Genomic DNA, 26390 nt, shown 5'->3' on the forward strand with positions numbered 1-26390 from the left:
TTAAGCTGTGATCCGAAATATTTGTGTTTTCAATGACAAGTATCAATGCGCACATGCATACATATGTAAACATACATATATTGCAACGATAGGCGCCTCCTTACTTCATTTAAAAAAAAATCACTTTAATTTTATTTAAAAACACACCGCACACTTCTTAAATGAATATTTCATGTTATTTTGCAAAAAAGTATTTAATGAAACTCAAGTTTTTGTAACAACAATAATTATAGAGCAACTATAACATATTATAAACAATTTTCAGTAGAAAATCGTATAAGAAACAAAAAATATACAAAATTAAATTTACCGGTTATTCGTATCTGTCTAAACAAATACAAATCTCGCCAAGTAGTTCACACTAAAATGTTGAGCAGTCTCTTTTCTTACCTATTGTGAATGGGATCGTTCACATTTCCACCGACAGTGTCCTACCGGTGAACTGTCAAACAAATAATTGACAGCGTCTGATAAAACGCGTACTCGGTTTCCACAATTTCTCTATCGATTCGAGTGTGATTTTATGCATTAAAATTTCTTAAAAATCACAGTAAGTGACCAATAATTTTTGTTAAAATTAAATTCCTAAGGTAGGCAGCAATGAATCGCAGACGTCCGCACGATGGCGATGAAGAGGGATATGGTAAGCCTTTTTGCTTTGCTGTCGCTTTGCAGTATTCCAATTGTAATTGCAATTAATTTTTAGATCATCGTAATCGAAAACGGAGGCGCGTTTCTGAGAACCAGGAGATTGAAGACCGTTTGGAGTCACTGATTTTGCGCGTTGGTGAACGTAGCACCTCTTCGGTAGAATCGAATTTGGAAGGTTTGGTTTCCGTATTGGAGGCAGATCTGGGCACTTTTCGACTAAAAATTTTGAGAATTCTCTCGGACTGTGCAATAAAAATGCCGGAAAAATGCACAATTTACACCACTTTAGTTGGTTTGTTGAATGCTAAAAACTATAAGTTTGGTGGCGAGTTCGTCGATCACATGGTGAAGACATTTAAGGAAGCCTTAAAAATTTGTTGGTGGGATGCCGCACGTTATTCGCTGCGCTTTCTTGCAGATCTGGTGAATTGTCACGTTATCTCAGTTACCAGTCTACTGCAGCTTCTAGACACTATGATTGATGTATCGAACGAAGACACAGTACCACAAGTACGACGCGACTGGTACGTTTTCGCTGTGCTGTCCACGCTGCCATGGGTAGGTCGTGATTTGTACGAGAAAAAAGAGTCGTCTTTAGAGTCTTTGCTACTGCGTATTGAAGTCTACTTGAACAAACGTTCAAAGAAACACCACAATGCTTTGCGTGTATGGTCGGTCGATGCACCACATCCGCAAGAAGAATATTTAGATTGTTTGTGGGCGCAAATACGTAAATTACGTCAAGATAACTGGGCTGAAAAGCATATTCCACGTCCATACCTGGCCTTTGATTCGATACTGTGCGAGGCGCTCCAGCATAATTTGCCGCCTATAGTGCCGCCAGCACATCACGAGTCTTATGAATATCCAATGCCTTGGGTAGTTTATCGCATGTTTGATTACACTGATTGTCCCGATGGACCGAACTTGCCTGGTGCGCATTCCATAGAGCGCTTTTTAATCGAAGAGCACCTGCATCATATCATCGAAACGCATCGTTTGGAACGGAAGGATTGTGCAGCTCAATTGTTAGCCTTCCCGTATAAAAACAAAATACCTCTCGAATACTGCATTGTCGAAGTTATATTTGCTGAAATATTTCATATGCCAACACCACGTTATCTGGAAATTGTATATGGTTCAATTCTTATTGAATTGTGTAAATTGCAGCCGGCAACATTGCCACAAGTGCTTGCACAAGCCACTGAAATTTTATTCATGCGCATAGACTCGATGAATACTTCTTGTTTCGACCGTTTCGTCAATTGGTTTTCTTACCATTTGAGTAACTTTAAATTTACTTGGTCATGGGAAGAGTGGGATAGTTGTTTGCTATTAGATGCTGAACATCCACGTCCTAAATTCATACAAGAAGTGTTGCATAAATGTCTAAGGTACAGACTGAAATATTTATTAAAAAAGAATCTAGTTTATATAATAGCTTATTTACTTACAGATTATCGTACCATCAACGCATTACGGAAATGATGCCCGAAGCTTATGCTAAACTTATACCTATTGCACCGCAGCCAAACTACAAATACGCCTCCGAAGATGCAGGTGAGTTTTTTTTATGTGTTTAAAAGTTTGTCGTTATGTGGAAGATAAGACAAACAAATCTGAAATCTCCAAAAAAAAAAAAAAAAAATGCAAAAACTCGAGGTCACGTAACGACACGTTAAGAAAGCACGTTTGCTAGTTTAAGTTAAAAGGGAAGAGTTGTATTATACTACGAAAATGGGTCGTACGTTACCGGAACTATATATATATATATATATATATATATATAAATAATTGGCGCGCATACCCTTTTTGGGTGTTGGGCCGAGCTCCTCCTCCTATTTGTGGTGTGCGTCTTGATGTTATTCCTCAAATGGAGGGACCTACAGTTTTAAGCCGACTCCGAACGGCAGATAATTTTATGAGGAGCTTTTTCATGGCAAAAATACACTCGGAAGTTCGCCATTGCCTGCCGAGGGGCGACCGCTATTAGAAAAATATTTTTCTTTAATTTTGGTGTTTCACCGAGATTTGAACCTACGTTCTCTCTGTGAATTCCGAATGGTAGTCACGCACCAACCCATTCGGCTACGGCGGCCGCCGGAACTACCCAGATTTATATTTGACCAAGAGCGTTCACTCCAGCAGCATTTCCCTAAACATTAATGGAAAATGTTTACGCGGTGACAACAACAATAACAACTGTGCTGTTAGATGCGTGGACTTCAGTGGGCATGTTGTTGTAGCAGCTTACTAAACCCTGTCTGTGCGATGTGCTCACCTGTCTAACTCATCTAACGGCTGACTGAGAAAGCGAGCAGTTTCAACTGTTGGGTGCAGAGGGAGAGGGGTGTTAGGTGAGAAGTTTTGATGGGGCAAGTGAATAGATGGTTAATGTCGTGTGGTGGCCTTGACATGCTGGACATATATTGGGTATGTCGGGGCCGATTCTGCATAGGTAGGAGTTTAACCTGCTACAATATCCAGAACGCAATTGCGCTAAAGCTAGGAAGCTGAATCTTTTCGTCTACAACAAGTGGTGATTAGACTTCGATAACGGCATTCGGCGTCGGGAGTTAGGAAGGTGGTAAGGGTCTCCCGATGAATGTCGTTTAGTATTTGCTGCATACTGTCCGATCCAATAGTTGTTGTATTTTGTCCTGAATCTCGTCAGTATAGTTAAAGAGATTCTCCGGATGCGCCTGGGAGGTGGCTCTGGCTCAAGTAAATGTCTGCAGGGGTGACACCTGCGGCAGCCCCCAAGAAAAAACTGCTTGCTGCGCATTTGGTTGAGCTCCTTAGCAGGAAGTATTGATGCGTCATTGGTATTTGTTGCAGGGGGAACATCAAGAGACATCCCGTCGCTGTGTAGATAGCAATATTTTGAAAAGTTTGTGGCTTAATCCATTGCGAATCACTGGCTCCAGGCGGTTTTAGACCTGGGTACCAAATGTGGTTGTATGCGCAGAAAAGAAGAGCAAGGTTGGAAATTCCTTGCAAAAAGCGAGAAATTCTGGTAATAGTTCACTTTGAAACACACACCATCGATGTCATTACTCGACCCCCTTATCGAACAATCGATATCATACGAGACCAGGGAAACTCCCTCTAGTGATTGGGGGAGCTTCGATATCTAGAAGTTAAAAAACAAGGGTGCAAAGACACTACCCTGCGGAACAGCTTGCTTTATCCTCTTTTTTTTAGTTTTGGTCTCGCAGTAGGCTTGTGAAGCAAAGTTATATTTCCTGGCGGGAAAATTCGTGCCGTTATGATTACCGACTGTCGAAGGAACGTCTACTTTGCTGATTTCTTCACTTAATTATTTATGATTAAACATTTTCAATTACTTTTAAAATGTTTTTTATCAATTCAAAATGCAAGATTGAACTGATTTATAATAATTTATATTCATAAAAACTTATATTATATGGTGTTCGACTTTATTTACAAAAAAAATATCAAAATTGTTTGGTATTTTAAAGCACTACAAAAAATCAAGTCATCAATCTGTTTTTACCTCATTTTCACCATAGTCATTGTCCTCAACAATGACGGGGATCTCTTCGCCGTTATTACCCACCTTGATGCTCACCGACTTACTAACCGACTTTTGTGTGAGCACCTCGAACACCTCATTACCCTTTGTTGAGAGCAACGAGTCATTGCCAGCCTTTGTTGAATTCATCATTGCTGCTGGGGATAACTGCTTCTCTTGCCTTTGAGAGTGGGAAGCTTTAGTTTCTCGTTCTTGTTGTTGTTTTTGTTCTTGTAGCAGGTTACTTTCACGTTGCTGTTCTTCTTTAGTTGTTGTATGCGTTTGCGTTGCCTCTTCAGTCTGGGGCTTAGACTTCGCATCAGAATTTGACGTTGACTTGCTGTTGAAAGAATGCTTGCGTCTGGGCTTCCATTTCAGCACCGGCTGTTCGGTAGTTGTTGTTGAAGCACGCATGTGCTTTAAGCGATAGCGGCTGAGCGCGCGCAACGAAGGCGTATCTGATGTGGAAGTGGAAATGAAGTTAAGTTTGCTCTGTTTGGATGGCAAAGCGGCATCATCGAGGGAAGTCGTAGAGGGCGCACTTGTTGTGGCCGAAAGCAGCGAATTCGTAGTAGGCAATGTGTTTGTGGGCGTTGTTTGCACTGAAGGCGCAGATGTCTTAATCGTTTCCAGTTGATTACTGCTTGTAAATAGCTCCGTTGTGGTAGCAGTAGTGCTGGTGCTGGTGCTGATGGTGGTGGATGTAGTTGTGCCGGGCGTAGTGCTGAACGTTTCAAAGAGCTTCTCGGTCGTGCTGGTGGGAGTTGGGGCTGTTGTGCTTGTGGAAATCTTCGATTTGGGTTTCTTTTTTATCGATATTTGCTCGTCCTTTTGGCTTGGCTTCTGTTCGAGGTCATGTTTGGGCTTACTAGCCTCTTGAGACTCATCCTCGTAAGGTATGCGCACATCCTGATCATCTTCGGGTGGCGGTAATTGCGCGGCTATCGAATCGGGCTTTTTATTTTTTCTGTTCAAAACTGTGTTGATGTGGACATCTGCATATTCCTTGAATTGGTTAATTTTCGGCGCTTCCAATTGTGGTTCGCTCAGTTCGTAAGAGGGCACGTCAATCGGTGGATTATGCGCGAGATTAAGATAGAGTGGATCAGGTTCGGAATAGCGTATAGGCTCCTCGTCCATCGGCTCACTCTGTATAAACGGTTTATTGCGTGCCAATATTGGTTGTTCTTCCACTACAGGTGCTGGGTAGATGAGCAGTGGCACTTTGGAGTCAATCGGTATCTGATACATTTGATAAATTTGCGGCCTTTTCAGCGGTGGCACAGGCGTCACCTGCACCACGTGTTCCTTGTGCACCTCGGTCTCTGACTTTGGGATATTTATGGTCTTTGGTGGATGTAGCGCTTGCTGGAAATTCGTTTTCACGCGTTCATTGTAGTAGCTGTTGAAGTAGGTGGGCGCTGTGGTTTCAGTCGCTACACTTTTATAAGCGTTCGTTGGATTATTTATGGGCTGTTCAGCGCTACCAAGTCCATTTTCAATACTGGTAGTACTCGGCATATAAAAGTGATGATGGAAATGATGTGTCACCACCGGCGTCGAAATTTTACCAAATCCACCACCCACGACCGGTTCCTTTGGATTATCCGGGAATTTCATAGGCTCGTGGTGAGTGGTGGGCGGATATAATTCCGGGCGTGGAAATTTCGTTTGATAGTTCGGTCGGTAAGTAGTGGGCGTGGGATAATAATTCCGACTTACCGCGTTGAGTATATTCGGAAAGAGCTCGATGTTTGGTGTCGCCTTAGCGGGATAGTCTTTAATGTACTCACCAATGTTCAATTTAGGTGGCAACGGCGGCGGAAAGTGTGGATGCGGCTGAAAGATGCCATGCATAAACGTTGATTGTGGCATGGGGGTCGCCTGTCGATACTGATTTATTGGTGCCTGTCTAAAATTTCGTCCATCATAGTCATCAAATCGACGGTCAGCAAACCGCGACTCGGCGTTGTAAACGATTTTTCCGAATGTGTGTGGATAGTCATCGTCGCGCTGTATAAAAGTTTGCGATACGCTTCTCTTGCTATTGTTGCTATCCAGCTCAGCTTTCCTTTTGATGTTGCCCCCACTTTCTGCGCGCAACGGACTCACGCTAAATTTCATTTCGTAACGAAATTTTCGATTTGCATCGCGATGCCGTATCCTCTGCACTTGCCACAGAGCCCACACGTACTCGGCATCACAATCGTAATCGCATAATCCTTCTACAAAGCGAAACGAGTTATTGGCTGTTTCTTCCAGGCGACCGTTTGCAAGAGTCACAATATCTCCAAAACGCGTATCGGACTCGCTGTGTTGCGGAATGTAGGGGGATGAGAGGAAGTCGCTGTAAGCCTTTTGCTTGCTGTGGAGGAATTGAATAAAATTATGTATATTTATTATGTAATTTAAGACAGATTTTGAAATTAAAATAAAATTGAAGTAAATACACACATTAAGGAATAAATCCGGCTCTGGTGTCTACGTAGAATCCAGCTGGATTAAACTACACTTTGCTCTTGGGATGAACGCATCTGTGTATGAAGCGGAGGGGTATACTGTTCAAGAAACAATGAACTTTGTTGTGGAAAACAGATGGAGAGGGAGATCTGTATGTGTCTGCAGCGACAGCAAAGCTGCACTCATGGCCTTAGACAGCTCTCAGCTCTCCAACCACTTCAAGGGTAGTTGAGTCTTGTAAAACCAGGCTCAGCTGTGTCGGTAGCCATAATATCCTGATACTAACATGCGACCCGGGTCACGTGGGTATCGTGAGTAACGAGATCTCTGACTCTTTAGCTAGGATGGGCTCTGAGGCCAACTTCTTTGGCCCGGAGCCTGTTCTGCCATTCCCTTCTGCAGCCATCAAAGCCACAGTTAGAAAATGACTAACTTTAACACACAAGCGATCCTAACAGGCTGTGAGAGGCGGCAGATGCACAAAACTGATGTTACCTGGCATGTCCGACCGACTGTAAGGGACTGTAAGCAGCTGGTGGGACTTATGATGGGCCACTTTTTATGGACGAAGCACTGGGAAAAGGTAGGCAGCTCAGACAGTGGACTCTGCCCAGCATGTGGAGAGGAGGATGAAACAGCGGACGTCTTTCTGTGCGTCTCCCTGACATTTGCTCGAATCAGGCTTGAGGTCTTTGGCACTGATGTAATAAGAAGCGACCACCTTGGGTCCTTGGCACCACGAGATCTCAGATTTCTTTAGAGGTCGGGTAGATTTAAAGAAAATTGACAAGGGAACCCGAGCGCAGTACAATGGACTTAATGTTGTCTGAGTGCTGTACTTGCTAATCTGTCGCGACAAAAAAAAGGAGTTTTCAGCTAACCTCAAAAAATTCACTTATTTCAAAAGAAAAAACTGACTCATAAAACTTAAAAAAAAAAACATAAGTATGGAGGAAACACGATTTTCCTTATTCGGTAAATAGTTGTACACCACTACTCCACCACATAAAATATTTCCCATAAATTTCAGAGAAATTTGGATCATGTCAGTCAACAGCCAGTGGTTTTTTTTTTTAGTCTTGTTTGTAGTAGATTTTATTGTATATTTTTGTGATGGAAAAATGTTCAAGGACTTGCCAAGGAACGCTAAAGATACGTAAGTCAACTCCATAAAATACCTATCAAATACAAATTGTTGACTTTGAGTCTTCTAAATGATGAAGAATTTAGTCGCTCGGAATTGAAAGAAGTGACAATGGCCTAGGGGAACTAACTCGGAATGCAACAAAAAATACCTGGTCATCCCTGATATATTTTTTAAAATTATATTTGCATTATCAGGAAATGCAAGAAGTTGGTGAGACCTTCTCTGCTTTGCTTAGAACGAAAGGAGAAGACTAAGCTTAGCTTGATTTGGCATTAGAGAAAAAACGAAACTGAAGCAGTTTGTGAAACATGACTACAATCGGCAAGCAGCTTTAACATAAACTACAAAACAAAGGGATTTTAGGGGATAAAGGGAGTTAGTTAAAAATAAATAAATAATTGGCGCGTACACTTCTGTTAGGCGTTTGGTCGCGCTCCTCCTCTTATTTGTGGCGTGTGTCTTTATGTTGTTCCACAAGGGAGGAACCTACAGTGTTGGGCCGACTCCGAAAAGCTGATGGGAGTTTTATGAGATGCATTTTCCTGGTTTGCCATTACCTGCCGAAAGGCGAGCGCTATTAGAAAAAAAGTTCTATAATTTGATGTTCATGCACAAATATACGAACCTACGCACTCCCAAATGGTAGTCACGTAATAACCAATTCGGCTACGGCGGCCGCCGTATTTCTTATAAATATTTAAAAATTACTTTACATAAGTTTTTATACCAACATTGGTGTGATTTGTTGTTTTAAAAGTTAGGACCCACCGGCACTATCTGTTTCATGAGCACAGCTGTAAATACATATATATGGTTTTTCAGTAAGAGCGCTTCAACTTTTGAACGTTTTTGAATAAAACACAAACGGTTTGACTTTTTTAACTAATTTTTTTTTTATTATCGAGTTTGAACATATACATTTAAGTATGAAATTCGATTTCTTTTGCATGACCACCGCGTGCGAGTTTTACGAAGTCCAATCGTTGAACCCAATTTTCGACCACTCTTTTGCATAAATCGGCCGAAATTCCAGCAATTTCGCGTTCAATATTGGCTCTGAGTTCACAAATCGTCGCCGGCTTGTTACTGTAGACCAATGACTTCACATAACCCCAAAACGGGACGGCTTGTTAAATGGACCGTAAAATGGCCGTAATGCTCTTAAAGTAGCAGCAACAGAACGATTATTTTCATAAAAAATTTGCACGATTCGCAATCGTTGCTCAAGTGTGTAGCGTTCCATGATGAAATGTATACTAATGAAGTTTACAAATGACAAGCGAAAAGTAAAAAATATTGCGTCGTTCGCCCTCCCTATCGGAAAAAAGTTGAAGCGCACCTATTGAATAACCCTATACATATGCACATATAACAACTTTAGCTTACTTATTCTGTGCTCACCATAGAGCTTAGCGTGCGTTGTTTGAAACAAACAAAAGACTTACGGCGCGAACTCGCTTACCCCAAATGAAAAATTGCAATCTGATTTGTAGTTTTTTAAGTGCAAATTTTTAAAAAATAAGAAACAAACAATTTTCTTTAAATCACCAAAAAAAGAAAAAAAAAAACAAGTGATACCAAAATTAGTTCAAGCAACATTGCACAAGTATTTATTACAAAAATTCACTACTGGACTGCGGCACAATTAAATTACAATAAACTCGATTACGACTCGTCATAAAATAATTTGAAACTTCAGCCAATTTAAACCGTCATCATCCAAATAGACTTAATTGAATTTTCGATACAGTTTTATTCGATTTGGTAATTGCATTCGACTATTTCTTGAATAAACCTTACATACGTGCAAAGTACAACCCGGTTACGTACACACACATATATAGATGCGCATACATACTTGCATAGCGACAAAATAGCATGTAAACGCACCTCCACATACCGCATGCCACACGCTTCACGCCAACATCGCTCAGCGTCTACGCAATTTTTAGTAATTTTACAAACGTAACATTCCGCACTGTTGGTTTTCACTGACGCAATACAAACAACCAACACCACATCCACCTCCAACTCCACCGCCTCAATTAACCAAGACCATAGCTGTATATATGGCATGCGTTTATACTCTTTTATACTAAGTAGTCGTAAAATCTTTTGATTACCTGATATTCCCGGCAACAGCATCAGCCGCGGCATTCGTGAAAAGTGTAACGAATGTTACATGCTTCAATGTGCGCTCCCATGGTCTCAAGAGCGTTTGATTGTGAGTTGTTGTTGCACTCGAGTCTTCCTCATAAAATATACTCTTACCGCTCAGTTGTAGACCTCGTTTGGGTGTGAGAACTAAATCTCGCCCTATAATGGCATCGGTGCGATGCAGCTATAAATTGAAGAAGAAATTGAAGCGCATAATTTAAATACTTGTAAGTGGCTGGAGTGAAATGCAGGCAAAATTAATGTGTATATCCTGAGTTAAAAATATTTTCAATAAAAAGGCAATAATCTAAACCAGGTTTTAATACATTTTACGTTCTTTGGGAACTATATTCCAGCGGGCAATTTTAATGCTTCGTTTGACGGATGTTTGGTAATCTGACTTGACTCAGATACAGCTTATTGACTTTTCTTACAGATTCGAAGTTGATAAAATTGTAGGAAGGGACCAAAGCACATACACTAAAGGTACTAGCGCTAAACCAACAACAAACTTTTGTGCATAGAAATATCTGGACAAAAAGAAAGTGGAAAAGAAACGGATAAACTTCATTGCACAGCCGACATGAAGTTAGAGCTTCAAGCATACGACGATAGTGCGATTTGTCATTTCATTTTGTGGTGACATCCGGATGTACACAAATCAACTGATTTACCGAAACCATCTTTAGTAGATTCGTCTAGGAAGGGACATGAAATTTCATGGCATGGTAGATGGCGCCATTTGAAATATATTTGATTTACAATTTACGTAAATAAGCAAAGAGGACTTATCTGTAAACGGAGAAACGCACCTGCTGTTCTAGCAAATGTGCTGAAAGCGCAAGACAAAGATTCGTACACATACGGTCGTTGAAAAATAGTTAAGAACGGACAGTATACATTCATCGGGGGACACTTATAACCTTCCTAAATTCCCGACCTCTGAATGCCGTCATTGGAGTCCAACCACCACCTATTGCAGACGAAGAGCTTCAGCTACCCCGCGAGACCCGCATAACTTTGGCCCAATTGGGTTCTGGATATTGTAGCAAGTTAAACTCCTACCTATTTAGAAGCGACCCGACATACCCCACATGTGGAGGTATGTGAAGGCACTCCGCACGATACTAACCACTTTTTCACACTTTGCCCCATCAAAGCTACTCACCGAAACCACCCTGTCGAGAAGCAGCACGTTTCCTGGGCCTACCGTTAGATGAGTTAGACGAAGACGGGCGGTAACTACATCGCACTGGCAGGGTTTAGTAAGCTGCTACAACAACAACAACAACCTAAGAACGATTGATACATAACGTTTTCAATCTGTATGAGCCTTTTTATCTGAGAAAAAGATTACATTTTTTTTACTACAAATCATAAAAAAATTATGCGAAAGGGAAAAGTATACATTAATATTTTGTTGAAAGTCATTTTTGCTTTAGTACTGTTGCCTTTGCATTAACATTATTAAACCTTTACAAAGTTCAACAGGAATGGATTCCCATGCTGTCTTGGCCTTTTCAAATAACTGATCCAAACTTATTGAAATTTGCAAATCATCAGTAAATTCCCTTCCGCATAAGCTAGCATTCCATTTTGAAGTATCTGAACGTACTTGACTGCATCCATATTACCTTCAATACAATAAATTGGCCCGACACCGTTCCACTAAAAGCAATCCCACACCATTTTGAGGCCTGCCCCGTACTTTATGATTGTGGGTACGAACTTGGGGTCGAATGCTCACGTTTTGGCTGTCGCACGTATTTCCTATTTATTTTCGTTGCATCGCCAAATAAATTATAACGCCACTGATTTTGTGTCCCGGATATGTGCTTTTGAGCAAACAAGTTTAACAAAGTGCGCCAGTCATTTCTTTCTCATGCTAACAGGCACCAGTTAGACACACCAAGTCTTTCTCCCCTCATCTTTCCAACGCAGAGTAAACATTTCCCTTCCTCTGCTACCACCAGCTTGTGCCGCATCGAATACTTTCAGAGTTCGTGAAAAGCAATAAATATCAGGATAAATACCTTGATAAGTATTGACTGCCATCCTGGTCTGAGAGCAAATTTTTCATTAGGAAATGTTCATTGTGGCAAAATCGTTGGAATGAGTGCAAATTTTTGATTCGCGAGATTTTTTTAAGAGATTTGCTTTCGAGTCGTGGAGCCCGCTTTCCATTACTTAAAATTTTAAAAATCTTAACTTTTCTTTAGCAAATTTTGGCATTTATTTTTTTAAGCACTTCAATGCTACGAACATACTCGGTTAACGCAATCTCACAAATGCTTATCGAGATTTCATATGCCTACACACAAAAATTAGTTTAGTAAAATGATAACTGATCACCTGTGGAGATGCGCCGTGATTCCCAGCGGAACTAGGACGCGTACATGCAAGGAAAGCCGTTCTCTCTGTGGTGTTTTCATGTAACGGAGCCGCCGCAAGTTTTTTATTGCTAAGCAAAAATATTTCTTTTATCTCGAATCGAATTCAGATTGTATGATTCGTTTTTAAGGGAGATTCTCTATTTGTGGAACAGCATCAAGACGCACGCCACAAATAGGAGGAGGAGCTCAGCCAAACACCTAACAGAAGTATACGCGCCAATTATTTACTTTATTTTTTCTCCCGATAGTGGATTCTATTTTATCGGAGTGATCCGTATTTACATACAGCCCGCACCTCAACATTTTGACAAATTTTGACTATTTGTCTTATTTATTAATTTTTTTTCCAAGTTTAGCTCATTGACTAACACATCAAAGTGCAAGCTTGAAGTTGGTAAAAAACCCGTTAATTGTTTTTTTATAGGTTGTATGTTGTTGTTATTGTTGTAGCAGTTCATTAAGCCCTGCCAGTCCGATGTAGTCACCGATACTTATCGTCTAACACATCTAACGGTAGGCCCAGGAAACATGCTCTTTCGGCGGGTTAAATCCAGAGAGAGAAGGGTATTAGGTGAGTGGGTTTAAGAGGGCATGTGAATTAACCACTTATTCACATCGTGTGGGGCAACTTCACATGGCCAATATGCATATATTGAGTACGTCAAGGTCGATTCTGTTTAACCTGCTATAATATCCAGAACATAATTGAGTCAAAATTACACATGTCTCACGCGGCAGCTGAAGCTCCTAGTGAGGAATGGACTCCGATGACGGCAATTGAGGATCGAGAGTGGCAGCAGCAGCAGACCAAGGGCTGTCGCTCTGGTAAACTAGAATGGTCGTGCGCTGAACTTCACCTCTTCATAGTTTCTATCTTTGAGTTCTGCCTCTAATTTATAGCAACTTAAACTACTTCATTGCCACTTCTTGAAGTGCACAATTACGAATTTAGTCTGAAATTAGTTGCTTTTCATACACCCATAGTCTAAAGTATTTACACAAAACTGAATTTGTCATAATGTTTGCTAGTAAGCCCTTGGTTGTTGTTGTTAATGAGTGCTTTAATGTGAAATATGCCGTTTCTTTGACTTTGCACTATTTATCTTTGTATACTCTAAAGATTTCAACAACAATATTTTTCAATACAGTTGTGTAACTATAACAAACAAAGGCTTTATAATAAATAATGTAACAAATTCAGCTTTGTGTAAATACTTTTTGACTATCGGTGTATACTTCGCGCGATAATTTTTCTTCGACAGTAATTTTCCGCAATTCATTTAGTCAAATCAACAAAAAAAATGCAAATGCTCAAGTGTCCAGGTCAAAATTTTCGAATTTCACGCGAACTGCAAACGTTATCAGAAAAAAGTGTGTGGAAAATATTGACTTTCCACTGCACTAAAATATTCTATTTATTTATATTTTTTAATTTTTTTTCTTTAATTAAAACAAACTTTGTTTTTTTTTTTTAATTAAAATTTTTTTTTAGTTTTGAAATTGTTTTTGTTTTTTTCTTTCTAGTTTTATAAGACTCATTTTTTTTAAGTTTTTTTTAATTTTAACTCAATTTTAAATTTTAATTGGTTTTATGGCTTTTTAATTTTAAAAAATTCTGTTTGCTTTCTTTTATTTTATAAAAAATTGGCTTGGTTTTGTTTGCAATGTAATAAGAACGATTTTTTTTAATTTAAATTGTTTCATATAACAAAATTTTGTTTTTATTTTTAATCATATAAAAATTGCTCTATTTTATTTTAATTTTAAAAAAATTGTTTTCGTTTTTAATTTTGAATTTATAAAAATTGTTTCTTTTCTTTTTTAATTTCAAAACAATGTATCATATTTACTTTCTTTTTTTAATTTTATAAATATTTGGTTTGTTTTTATTTCAATTAACCATTTTCTGTTTTTATGTGAAAACTTTTTTTTTATTTACAACCCTTTTTTTATTTAAGAACATTTGTTGTTTTTTTATTTAAAAATAATTTTTAATTAAAAAAAATTTTGTTTTTGGTAAATAATTTTTAATTATTATAAAAATTCATTTTTTAACTAATTTTTATTTATATTTTATAAAAATTCTTTTTCTTTTTTTTTTTAATTTTATAAATATTGTTTTTTTATTTAGAAACGATTATTTGTTTTGTTTCTTTAATTTTGTAAAAATTTGATTTGTATTTGTTTTCAATTTAATACATTTTTTCTTATTAAATTTTTATTAAAGAGAAATTTTTTTATTTTAATTTTATGAAAATTGTTTTTGTTTTTTAATTTTATAAATTTTTTTTTTTGTTTTTTAATTTGTATTTATGTATATTAGGGCGGGTCGATTTAAAAATCGCTCATTGCTCTGTGAAAATCGTATTCTAGGGATCAAAGTAAGAAACTTTGCCGAAGGAACCATACCTCTAAAACGAATTCTGGTGTCCCCCAATTTAAAAATATCACCATTTTTGGCCTTTACATGAAAAAATCAGCTAAATGGCTATGTTTTTTCTTTATTTTTATTTATTTATAATAATTTATTTATTTATAATAATATCTGTTTTTTCTCTTAAGAAATCTATTTATTCAGAACATATGTAAATGGACAAATTAATTTAAGTGGGTTATAGAAAAGAAACTAAAAAGTTCGACCCAAATTGGGGGAGATCAGAATTCGTTTTAGAGGTATGGTTCCTTCGGCAAAGTTTCTTATTTTGATCCCTAGAATATGATTTTCACAGAGCAATGGGCGATTTTTTTGCCTCCCCACAAATCGACCCGGCCTAATGTATATGTTTTTACTTTTTTTTTATTTTATGAAAGTTGTTTGATTTTTAATTAAACTGAAAAAATGTTTTAATAAAAAGAAATTATTTGCTTTTATTATTTTAAAAAAATTTTGTTTGGTTTTGTTTTTAATTTTGTAAAAAAAAAATTACATGAAAAAATTTTTTTTTTTTTTATTTAAAAAGATTTTGTTCTTTTTTTTAATTAAAACAAAAAATTGGATTTATTTTTTTAGTTTTCTTCAATGTTATAAAAATGTTGTTCGGTTTTAATATTATAAGTTTTTTTTTTTAATTTTATCAAAATTTTTTTTTCTTTCTATTTAATTTTTTTTTTTATTTTAATTTAAACAATTTTTGTTTCTTGTTTGTTTTTTAATTAAAAAACAAGTTATTTGCTTTTTTATTTTCTAAAAATTTTGTTTGGTTTTTCTTTAAATTTTGTAAATGTTTTTTTTTATTTAAAATTTTTTAAAAATAAAGGTATTTGCTTTTTATTTAAAAAAATTTTGTTTCGTCTTTTTTTACACTTCACGCCATGCATTTGTTCAATAATTCATATTCCATTCGACATAATTTTCACTTACATGCGCCACCGCTAATATTATCAAAAAAATGCGCAGCACACACACAAATTGGTAATCCATGGTCCAATATTGTGCATAAGGTTGTCAGAAAGTCTATCAATTCAGATCCTTAGAGAAGTTCTCTTTTTTATCGTCCCTTCCACTCTGTTTTATCGCCGCGAACTCGATTTTTTCCGAAAAACAACGCTTACTATTCGAATGTCTAAACTATACTGCGCCACCAAACGCACGCGTTTGGTACTTTTTCGTACCTCAGCGACAAACAAATGCGTTTTCAGCCCAAACGCTTGACGATAGGCGTCACTTAGTTGGCCCACCACCCGCGCACACTAAGTTTTAGTTTTGTTGCAGTCAAGTGAAACATGAGGCTTACAAGCAAACAACGACTTAAAAAGTGAAAAAGGTAACATCTGTACATATATATGTATGTATATATAAATGTATGCATGTATAATAAAAAGAAAAACAATAACATTAAAGAAAATGAAATGAAACTGAAATTTTCGCAATGCTTTTAACAACTGGAGTTACTCAGGCACACAAAAGTGTTGGTGGCTTGTTTGTTGGGGTAAGTAGCGTCGTTTCAAGTATGCTCCGATTGCAGTCTCGTATGCTGTCTTTCGCCGACTTCGATCAACGAAAATCACTTCAACAACTGTTGCTTCTGTTAGACTCACAATCTGTCAGCCGGCGTTGGCACGCGTATGTGCAGCAGTTACGCCCGATAGACATCGCTGATGTTCGGCGGCGCAAAGCAGTTTCCTGTCTGACTTAGCATATCAGAGTAAAGATCAATATGCACTTTGGTTAATATTTAATAAAAGAGAGATGCAAATTGAATCTATTCTGATTAAAAGCTAGATTCGCACGCAAGAAGATTTGTTGACTTTTATAATCTTACAATAGCACTGCTTGAAGTCTCGTGTCAACGCAAGCAAAGCAATGCTCAAAATACAAGGTGCAGACGTAGTAAAGCGAATTCCATTATTTTCCCAATATATGAATTTAGTAATCTGTATCACGCGTAGTACAAGTGCGAGACAATTTTGTAATTACTTGACTCAGTATTGGTTAGCAGGCGTGCAAGGTGGGCACCAGGAAAGAGGAAACACGCCGTAGGTATTATTTTATGAATTGCTACAACAAAGACGCTATATTAAATTTTTTTTCGAAAACACTAGCCAAGCAACTGAAATGTGAGTAGTGTTTATGGTACTGATAATGCGAAATTTTGGTCTAATCTATTTATATTATATATATATAATTGGCGCGTACACCCTTTCTGGGTGTTTGGCCGAGCTCCTGCTCCTATTTGTGGCGTGCGTCTTGATGTTGTTCCACAAATGGAGAGACCTACAGTTTCAAGCCGACTCCGAACGGCAGATATTTTGTTATGAGGAGCTTTTTCATGGCAGAAATTCACTCGGAGGTTTGCCATTGCCTGTCGAAAAAACTTTTTCTTCATTTTGGTGTTTCACCGAGATTCGAACCTACGTTCTCTCTTAATTCCGAATGGTAGTCACGCCCCATCCCATTCGGCTACGGCGGCCGCCTGGTCTCATCAATTTAATATCAGTAATTTTAATGTCAGAGATGTACTACGCTCTGGAAGATCAGAAAATTCTAATAAAATAATACAAATCCGCCAATCATTCAAGCGTTTTTTTTTCGATTGGTCTGAAACTAAAAATTGCACAGAAAATCGCTTGGCACCTCTTAAGAAAGGCTGGAAGCAAACAAAGCCTCGATATAAGGAGGCCACCCGATTAAACGCAAAACACCTCATAAACCGCATTTCCAGCTGCGAATTGATGTTACATCATGCTAAACCGATCGGAGTGAGCCGACGCAAAAAGTGCCCAAGTCAGGGTTGATGGTTGGGAAGGTGTTGTTATGTTTTTGGTGGTATTGACAGAAAATAATTTATTGTGGGCTGCTCCACTACGACCAGACTCTTAATTCCGAACTGTTCAGTCAACAAACGACCGTATTAAAGGCAATAATCGTTTAAATGCGGCCATCGTTGACTAATTAAGAGAAGAATTGTGTCCAATCAGGAGAACAGCGTCATAGATAAGAAGGTGCGAAACTCTTCTCGTGAGCACGCTGCCAAAATGTATTTGCATTTTTTATAACTTTAGACGGTAATGGTAACAGGTGGCGCTAAAGTAATCCTCCTATCAGAAAATTGTATAAATTTTGCGATTGGCCCCTAATGTCAGTTCTGTTTTGACATTGACATTTGTGTAGTAAACACATGCGAAATACACGTTAATAAACAATGTTACGCTACACTGCTCCAGAACGCGGAATATTGCTGACTATTTATTTGACCAATAATCGGTCGGTGACTTTGGCACAACGTGAATTTCGTCGCAGATTTCCTCGCCGTCCAACGCCTACAGGTGAAACACTGCGACGTTTAGCCACTCGCCGCGAAGAGACTGGCACAACACGAGATGCTGCCAGGCGTGGCAGACCCCGGAGTAGCCGTTCTGCAGAGAATATTGCTGCTGTAGCCGAGGATGTCATGGAAGTGCCGTCGACATCGACCAGACGACGTGCCACGCAAATGGGTATCAGTCGACGGTCTTTACAGCGAATTTTGGTACAAGATTTGAAGATGTTTCCGTACAAAGTCCAGACGGTGCATCAGCTGTTTGCTGCTGACCGCCAATCGCGTCTAACATACGCTCAAGCCATCCTTAATCACCACCAAGAGAAAGATGATTTTTCATCAAAAATAATCATGACTGATGAGGCCCATTTCCATCTTAACGGGTACGTAAATAAGCAAAATTTGCGCTTCTGGGGCACTGAAAATCCGCGTGTAACCCACGAAGAGCCATTACACCCGCTCAAAGTCACTGTATGGTGTGCTGTTTTCGCTGGAGGAGTCATCGGACCTTTTTTCTTCGAAGACGTCGCGAGCCAAACGGTTACTGTGAATGGTGAGCGCTACAGAGCAATGATCAACGAGTTCTTTTTGGCGCCACTTGATGAATTGGGATTGGAAAACATGTGGTTCCAAAAGGACGGTGCAACGGCACACACTGCACGTGCCACAACCGATATGCTGAAGGATGCATTTCCCGGGCGCCTAATCTCCCGTTTTGGCGATTTGCACTGGCCAGTAAGATCGCCTGATTTGACCGCACCAGACTCCGCACCGGGGCTTTTTGAAGTCGCGGGTTTATGTCAACAAGCCTCAGACTCTTGCAGTTCTTAAAGACAATATCCGTCAAGAATGTGAGGACCTATCGCCGGAAGTTTTGGCCAAAGTGATGGAAAATGCCATAAAAAGGGCTCAAATGGCAATAAACTGTGGCGGCGGCCATTTACATGACATCATATTCTCGAATTGATGTAAAAAAAATTAAAAGACCAAATAAAAATAATCCACAAGAAGAATCAAAGTTTTTATTTTTTTTTTTAAATTACAGCCAAAAAGCATCACAAGGTTACTTTTGCGCCATCTGTTACATCGGAAGAGGCATTTATTGGATATTTTTTAGGCGAAAATTGGAAATGTTGCAGTTTCCACACTACCATTGAAGTTTACAAACGGTGGGTTTTGCAAAGTTAGTTTTGGATGCTCGGCTCTCGCGCGGGCACGCTCTCACATAAAAATAGAGAGTATCGCATCACTATAGTTATCCATGACGGCGGGCCATGCACATGAATAGGGGCTCACCAAAAACTGAGCGAATTTAGTTGGGAATAGGTTCTTATACATCCGCCTTAGAGTCTAGACATGGCACCACCTGTTCCTGTCTATGGTAAAAGATTTTAGTAATATGAAAACTAACGTTCACCGTTTTTTCTTGGCTTATGCAAGTTACAAGTTTTGGTCACAAAATGCATTTTCCTCTGAAACATCTGTTAGAAACTCAACTCATGAGCTGATCGAAAATTTCAGCTGTACAGACGGTTACATGATAAGTAATGGCCGGCAGTGTTCCAGGAGGGTAATTTGGCTATAAATAGAAGACGCATGAATATTTTTCAATCATTTTTTTTTTATCGGAGCGAGTAATCAATCCTTGCCTTTAAACATGAAGTCCCATCCGACAAGCTTCGGCACTTATTTTAACAATAACAACTTCGATTTCATGTTCCAGCCAAGCAACATTAACGAAGTAGTGACAGTACATCAACTGATTAAATTTTTCTCTTTTTTTTGTAATTTAATCTGTTCTCTAAGATGTCAAACTTTGTTTGCCTTTTACTTTGTTGTTGTCTCGAACAGAGTACTTAGAGAATGCACACGCACTCAGAAAGCGCTTGTTGTAACAGCATAAACATTGTCCATACAATTACGGGAAGTGCTACTGGAATGACCGTCCCTGGCCGTATATAAATCCGGATCTTTCCGGTAACGTAGAACTGACTGCCGTGCGCGTAGTGTCCTGACCTACCGATTATTAGTTAAGAGAATTTAGAAATGTGGCTTGGTTCCAGCTATTAAGTAGTTTGTGGATACTCTGGTGCGAAACGGCAGTCTAATGGACTTCTAACATCAACGTTACGGTTGATTAAGCGATTTTCAAAGATTTTAATATTTCCCAAATCTCTTAAAGCAAAAAAAAAACATTTTGAAAATGCCTAACCATAAACGATCTTTGCAATCCTGCAGGCATGGAAAATGCTTAGGGAACGTGGGGGCGAGTGAGATATTAACATTTTTTCTGATATGGCTATCAAAGCTCTGACGACGCCATGGTGTAGATCCAATTTAATCAACTCCTATAAGGAGGAGATCAAATCTCTTGAGTGTGCAGGTAACATTTCTCTGATCTGGGCCACAAGACATATGGGCATAGAGGGAAATGAAATTGCTGATGAACTTGCCAGGAAGGAAACTGAATTGCGCTCAGAGGCCTCCGACCCGGTCATCGGTATCCCCATGAATGTTGTTAAAGGGGAATTACACAACTTATTTCTCAGGAAAGCGTGAAAAAGATGGAGTTCTATGTCTTCATGTGCTATTTCGAAATCCCTTTGGCTCTAGGACTCCACGTCAAACTCGTAGCTGTGTTTACCGGCCATTGGACGATCGGCTCACAAGCGAGAAAGATAGGTTTATCATTTAACCCATAATGCAAAAGCTGTGAGGACCTTTCAGAGATGGAGACTGCACTTTCTCTATAAATATCCAGATTTGGCAGCTAGACGATTAAGGTCACTGTGTGCTCCTTTCTTCAACAACCTGGGGCAGTGCGCCAACCTAAAAGCCACCAATCTTCTCCATTACTTCGACAGCTTTGGCTGGCTATAGATATTCGCCTGTTGGAGGTCTCATTGGCATCAAAACGGCGCACATACCGGTATTTTGATAATCTAGGCGGCCAAAAGTCAATTTTGTAAAATGCATTAATTGATTTTAATAATAAAAAAAATAGAAGGATAACACAATAGAGTATTCACTCCACCCCCTCTCGCGCTTTTTAGTCGCGTGCGCTACCGCCGTATTGGCAGTCAAAAGTTCATTGCTTATCACTCTACACATATCTCGCTCGGCGTTCGGCAAGCAACAAATCTTCAAAAAAGTAAAGTTAACTTATTTAAAGTTATACTATATGTCTCGTTTTAATGATGGAAATTGAAGCTTCAGGTATGTTTTTTCCAAATTTAATAAATATTTTATAGATTTCGTTCATCAATACGGTAATTTATTGAATTCCGTACAAGGAGAAATAGTGCATTTTTTACACATATTTTTTTTATTTGTTAAGCTGAAAGTTATACTTCCAAGTCCGTCCAAGCTTGAATTTTTTTTTTCAGATTGTGTACATATGCTTTGAGATGTAGAATAAAGTAGAATTAGCCGCAGTTTAATTAATTGTGGAATTTCAAAAGTTTCATGGAACAGTTTTTTTTAAAGCGTTTTCTATACTTGTTATTTTTTGGCTTATTTAAGGTTCTCCAGGCACTTCAGGGGTTCGAATTGTGACTCGAAAATACCTATTCGGCCGCATGCAAGCTCAATTAGAATTAATTAGAATTAAATAGTTTAACCTTTAAAGTCAGTCACGTGTTCGTCATGACAATGGTAGATGGCAAAGTGTGCAACGCTGCTTCAGGCACAACTTCTACCAATAAGTGCTATATTTGTGGCGCTACATCCAAAGATTTTAATCAGCTGCATTAAAGCACGATATTAACCACGAATGCCTTGAGTTTGGTTTATCTGTTTTGCACGCCAGGATAAGACTCTTTGAGAGTATTCTCCATCTTGAGTATTCTCCAAACTTGAAATCTAACGGAGATTCCGTAACGAGACTGGCTTGCTTGTTGATATGCCAAAAGCTAACTTTGGAAACACGAATGATGGTAACACAAGCAGGAGATTTTTCGAAGATCCAAAGTTAGCTGCTGAAATAACCGGAATCAACTATGATCTCATTTATCGGTTAAAAGTCATATTGGAGACAATTTCATGCGGACATAAAGTGGACTCGGAGAAGTATAATAAATATGCATTTGACACAGCTCAGTTGTACGTTGAATTATACCCATGGCACCCGATGACACCGACAATGCACAAAATACTTGTGAATGGTGCATTAATCATAAAAAATGCATTGGTGCCTATTGGGCAACTTTCGGAGGAAGCTGCAGAAGCAAGGAATAAACATTTTAGAACTTATCGCCAAGACTTCGCAAGAAAATTTTCCCGAGAAAACTGCAATAGAGACATTTTTAATCGACTTTTTTTAAGTTCAGACACTTTATTTAGCAGCACTAGAAATGTGAAAAAAGGAAAATTAAAATCATATTTACCGGAAACGTTAAGTTTACTCATTCCGGCCCAACCTAACGAATCTGATTCATCAGATAATGAAAACTTGTAATTTTTTCCTTTAATTTGTTTCATTTTGCTTTAGTTCTTATTGACGTAAGATAATTCAATCAAATTAAATATTTTTTTTTTGGTTCAAATAATGTATTTTATTTGACACCTTCTGTGAAACTTGGCATTTGATAATAAATAATTAAAACATTAATAATGATTTTTTTTTTTTTTTTTTTTTTTTTTTTTTTTTTTTTTTTTTTTTTTTTTTTTTTTTTATAATACATTGCGACTAGTTACAAAGAAAAAATTTTATTAACTAACGAGCAATTTGTTTAGAATTTAGAAAATAAGGAAATTCAACAGTTAACGCTAAGGTGTGGTTAGTACATTAAGTCTTTGGGCTTTCTGCGTTTCAGTCTTCTTCTCCAATTAGCTGGATTAGCGAGAATAATGGCCTCCGTATTGACGTGGTTTTTTAACCTTTTATCATGGGCTTTTGCTATCTTTTTTATCGTGTCTACCACCGAGTCAATATTTAGGTCGCGTTCAAGATCGGAGCTACGGATATACCACGGAGCACCGACTGCACATTTAATAATTTTGTTTTGGAGCCTTTGTATAGATTGAATGTTACTTTGGCTGGAGCAACCCCATAACTGTGCGCCGTAGGACCATACAGGCTTCAGAATTTGTTTGTATATAATCATTTTATTATTGGTGGATAGTGCTGATTCCTTTCCCATAAGCCAATACATATTTCTGTATTTTAATTCCATTTCTTCTTTCTTTTTCTTTACATGGGCTTTCCATCTTAGCTTGGCGCCTAGAGTCATGCCCAGATACTTTGCAGTATTTGAGTATGGAACCTGTCTACCATTTAAATATATTGGAACATATTTAATTTTGTTTTGGGTGAAATTTATATGCACAGACTTGCTTTCATTTAATTTAATATGCCATTTATTGGTCCAGTCATATATTTCATTTATGGCTAATTGTAATTGTGATGTCGATGTGTTTTCCGTGTTTCCTATCGAAAGAATAGCTGTATCGTCCGCAAAAGTAGCTGTTACGCAGTTTGAATTGCATGGCAGATCGCATGTAAAGAGCAAATACAATAAAGGGCCAAGTACGCTTCCCTGGGGCACCCCTGCTTTGATTGGTTTGAGACATGAATATGAATCTTCTTGTTTTACTCTGAAGTAGCGGTCGGATAAATACGAATGTAGGATGGTGGAGTACTGCTTGGGTAGCAACGCATTTATTTTCTTCTGTAGCCCATAGTGGCATACTTTGTCGAACGCCTTGGATATATCAAGGAATACCGCAGAGCAGGTTTTTCTTTCTTCGAAAGCATTTTCTATTATTCGCACTATCCTATGTACTTGATCGATAGTCGAATGCTTCGTGCGGAATCCAAATTGGTGCGTCGGTATAATTTTTTTGTTTTCTAATTATTATTATGTTGATCCTTTTGATTAACAATTTTTCCACCATTTTCGATAGTATTGGAAGAAGGGAGATAGGCCTGTATGATGTTACATCGTGAGTATCTTTACCTGGCTTATTGAACATAACGACTTCCGCTGTTTTCCAATATATTGAAAAATATTTTAGCTTAAATGTGGTGTTGACGATATTCGTCAATACAGCAATAATATTGTTCGGGAGCTGTTTCAATATTTCAGCAGTAATGAGGTCGTAGCCTGGCGATTTTTTTATCTTTAGATGTGAAATTTCTTCTAATATTTCGTCTTGTGAAACCGGAGGGATCTCATTTATAGCATTGCTATCGCCGTCGTGATCCATATCATCAGCCATTACCGATCCATATGGTGTGAACGTCTCCTCGAGGTAGTTTGCGAATGTATCTGCTTTTTGTTTATTTGTTTTGGCCCACTTATTGCCATGTATCTTGATGGGTGCGTTCTGAGATAACGGTTGTTTTAATTTTTTAGTACATTTCCACAGTGAATAATTTGTCTTCCGTTCATTTGTTAACTCTTGCAGGTATTTTGTGAATGAACTGTTTTTGTACGCTTTAATTTCGTCGCTAAGTGTTTTGGTTATTTTATTTAGCTGAGCTTTGTCAAGAGGTGATCTTGTTTGATGCCATCTTCTTCGTATTTTCCGTTTCTTCAATACCATTTCCTTTATTTCTTTGGTATACTTGTGACCTGAAATGATTTTCCTTATAGTTGGTGTACTCTGCCAAGCTGCGCGTTGGATGTTATTTGTCAATCGAAGTACTTCGTCATCGAGTTGATCCTTTGTGCTGATTATCGGCAGGTGGTCATCTGGGCCTTCCAAAATGTGTTTAAAGTAATCCCAATCTGTAAGGTGGTTAGTCAGTTTGAATGGATGTTGTATTGTCGTTACATTTTCGTGCAGTGTTAGATAAATAGGAGAGTGATCTGATGACATATCCATGCCATTCTCAATGTTTACATAAGCGGTTGATACTTTTTTAGCGATGAAAAAATCAATTAAGTCCGGTGTTTTATGTGGATCTGTTGGCCAGTACGTTGGGCTGCTCGTCGATATAGCAATGCATCCTGTCTTCTTAAGTGCATCGTAAAGTTCTCTTCCTTTGGTTGTTGTGAGTCGCGATCCCCAGTGAGTATGCTTGGCATTGAAGTCGCCACCCATTATAAATCTATTCTTGTGGCTGTTTATCAGTTCAATATATTGGGCGCATTTGATTGTATGTCGTGGAGGGCTATATACCGCGGAAATTGATATTTCAGTTTTGGCGTATATCGTAACAGTTGTTACCTGGAATTCTTCCGTGAATATTTTTTGGTCTTCGTGATGTTTCAAGTTTCTTTTGATTATAATTGCACTCCCTCCTCTTGCACGGTTGCTAGGGTGGATAGTGTGATAAACATTGTAATTTTTAATTTTTATTGATGACTCCTTTGTGAAGTGTGTCTCTGCAATCAAACATACATCCACTTTTTGAGAATCTAAAATAAATTCCAGCTCTTTTTGATGCTTTAAAAGCCCGTTTGCGTTCCAAAGCATTACTTTCAGGAAGTTTGGCATTATGACTTATTTTGCAGATATTTTTCGACGTTTTGCAGTCTTTTTTCGAGTACCAAATTGAATTCATGTTGTTTTGTTAGTTTCTCTAGGATCAGTTTCAAAATGTTATCTTCCTCAATTTTGTTAGCCTTCAATGCTTCTGCAAATGTAAGCACCTTTGGTGCCGTATCTGATGATAGCAGAGTTTGCTGTTTATTTTCTGTTTCAGGTAGCCCATCTTTATTATCGGCTTCAGCTACTTCTTTGTTTGGGTGTAAAGTTCCGGTAGTAGCTTTATTTTTGTTAGTTTGCTTGTCACGTATCTTTTGTAGCTCTTTTGCTACAATGCAACCTCTGTAACTAGCCGGATGGTCTTCTCCACAATTGCAACATTTCGGTTGATGTTCCTCCGGTTTGGTGCAGAGAGAAGTTTGGTGCTTTTAATAATGATGTCTACATATTTTATATAATTTAACCTAAATATAAATACCCAAAAAAAATTCATTTTCTATTTATTCTAGTACAAAATGGTTGTATCTTTAAAGATACCACGGTCCTTTAAGGGTTAATAATATAATAGTTCAATAAAAAAAGTCCATTGTCTAAATGATGATGAATAAAAGTATTTAAGACTATAAAAAACGTTAAGAGAGTTTTGGCCGCCTAGATTATCAAAATACCGGTATGTGCGACGCTTTAGCGCTACTTGGGGAGTGCTAGAGTGGTACTTCAACCATTTCACCTACCTACCATAAACGAAATTTCTACCACGTCATGAATGTTGTTACTATTATATATAATTGGCGCGTATACCATTTTTTGGGTGTTTAGTCGAGCTCCTGCTCCTATTTGTGGTGTGCACCTTT

General features: G+C 38.2%; 1 protein-coding gene across 1 annotated transcript in view; it reads left to right on the forward strand.

The window, feature by feature from the left end:
- The first annotated feature begins 344 nt into the window (after nucleotides 1-344).
- The window catches only part of LOC129237584 (nuclear cap-binding protein subunit 1), a 49458-nt gene continuing 23412 nt past the window's right edge, over nucleotides 345-26390 (forward strand). The window contains exons 1-3 of the mRNA XM_054872412.1: nucleotides 345-643; nucleotides 707-2045; nucleotides 2108-2211. Of these exons, the coding sequence (XP_054728387.1) occupies nucleotides 601-643; nucleotides 707-2045; nucleotides 2108-2211 (1486 nt within the window). The 5' untranslated portion in view covers nucleotides 345-600. The remainder of the gene's footprint in view (nucleotides 644-706; nucleotides 2046-2107; nucleotides 2212-26390) is intronic.

This window comes from Anastrepha obliqua, chromosome 2 (assembly GCF_027943255.1).
Source record: "Anastrepha obliqua isolate idAnaObli1 chromosome 2, idAnaObli1_1.0, whole genome shotgun sequence".
NCBI lineage: Eukaryota > Metazoa > Arthropoda > Insecta > Diptera > Tephritidae > Anastrepha > Anastrepha obliqua.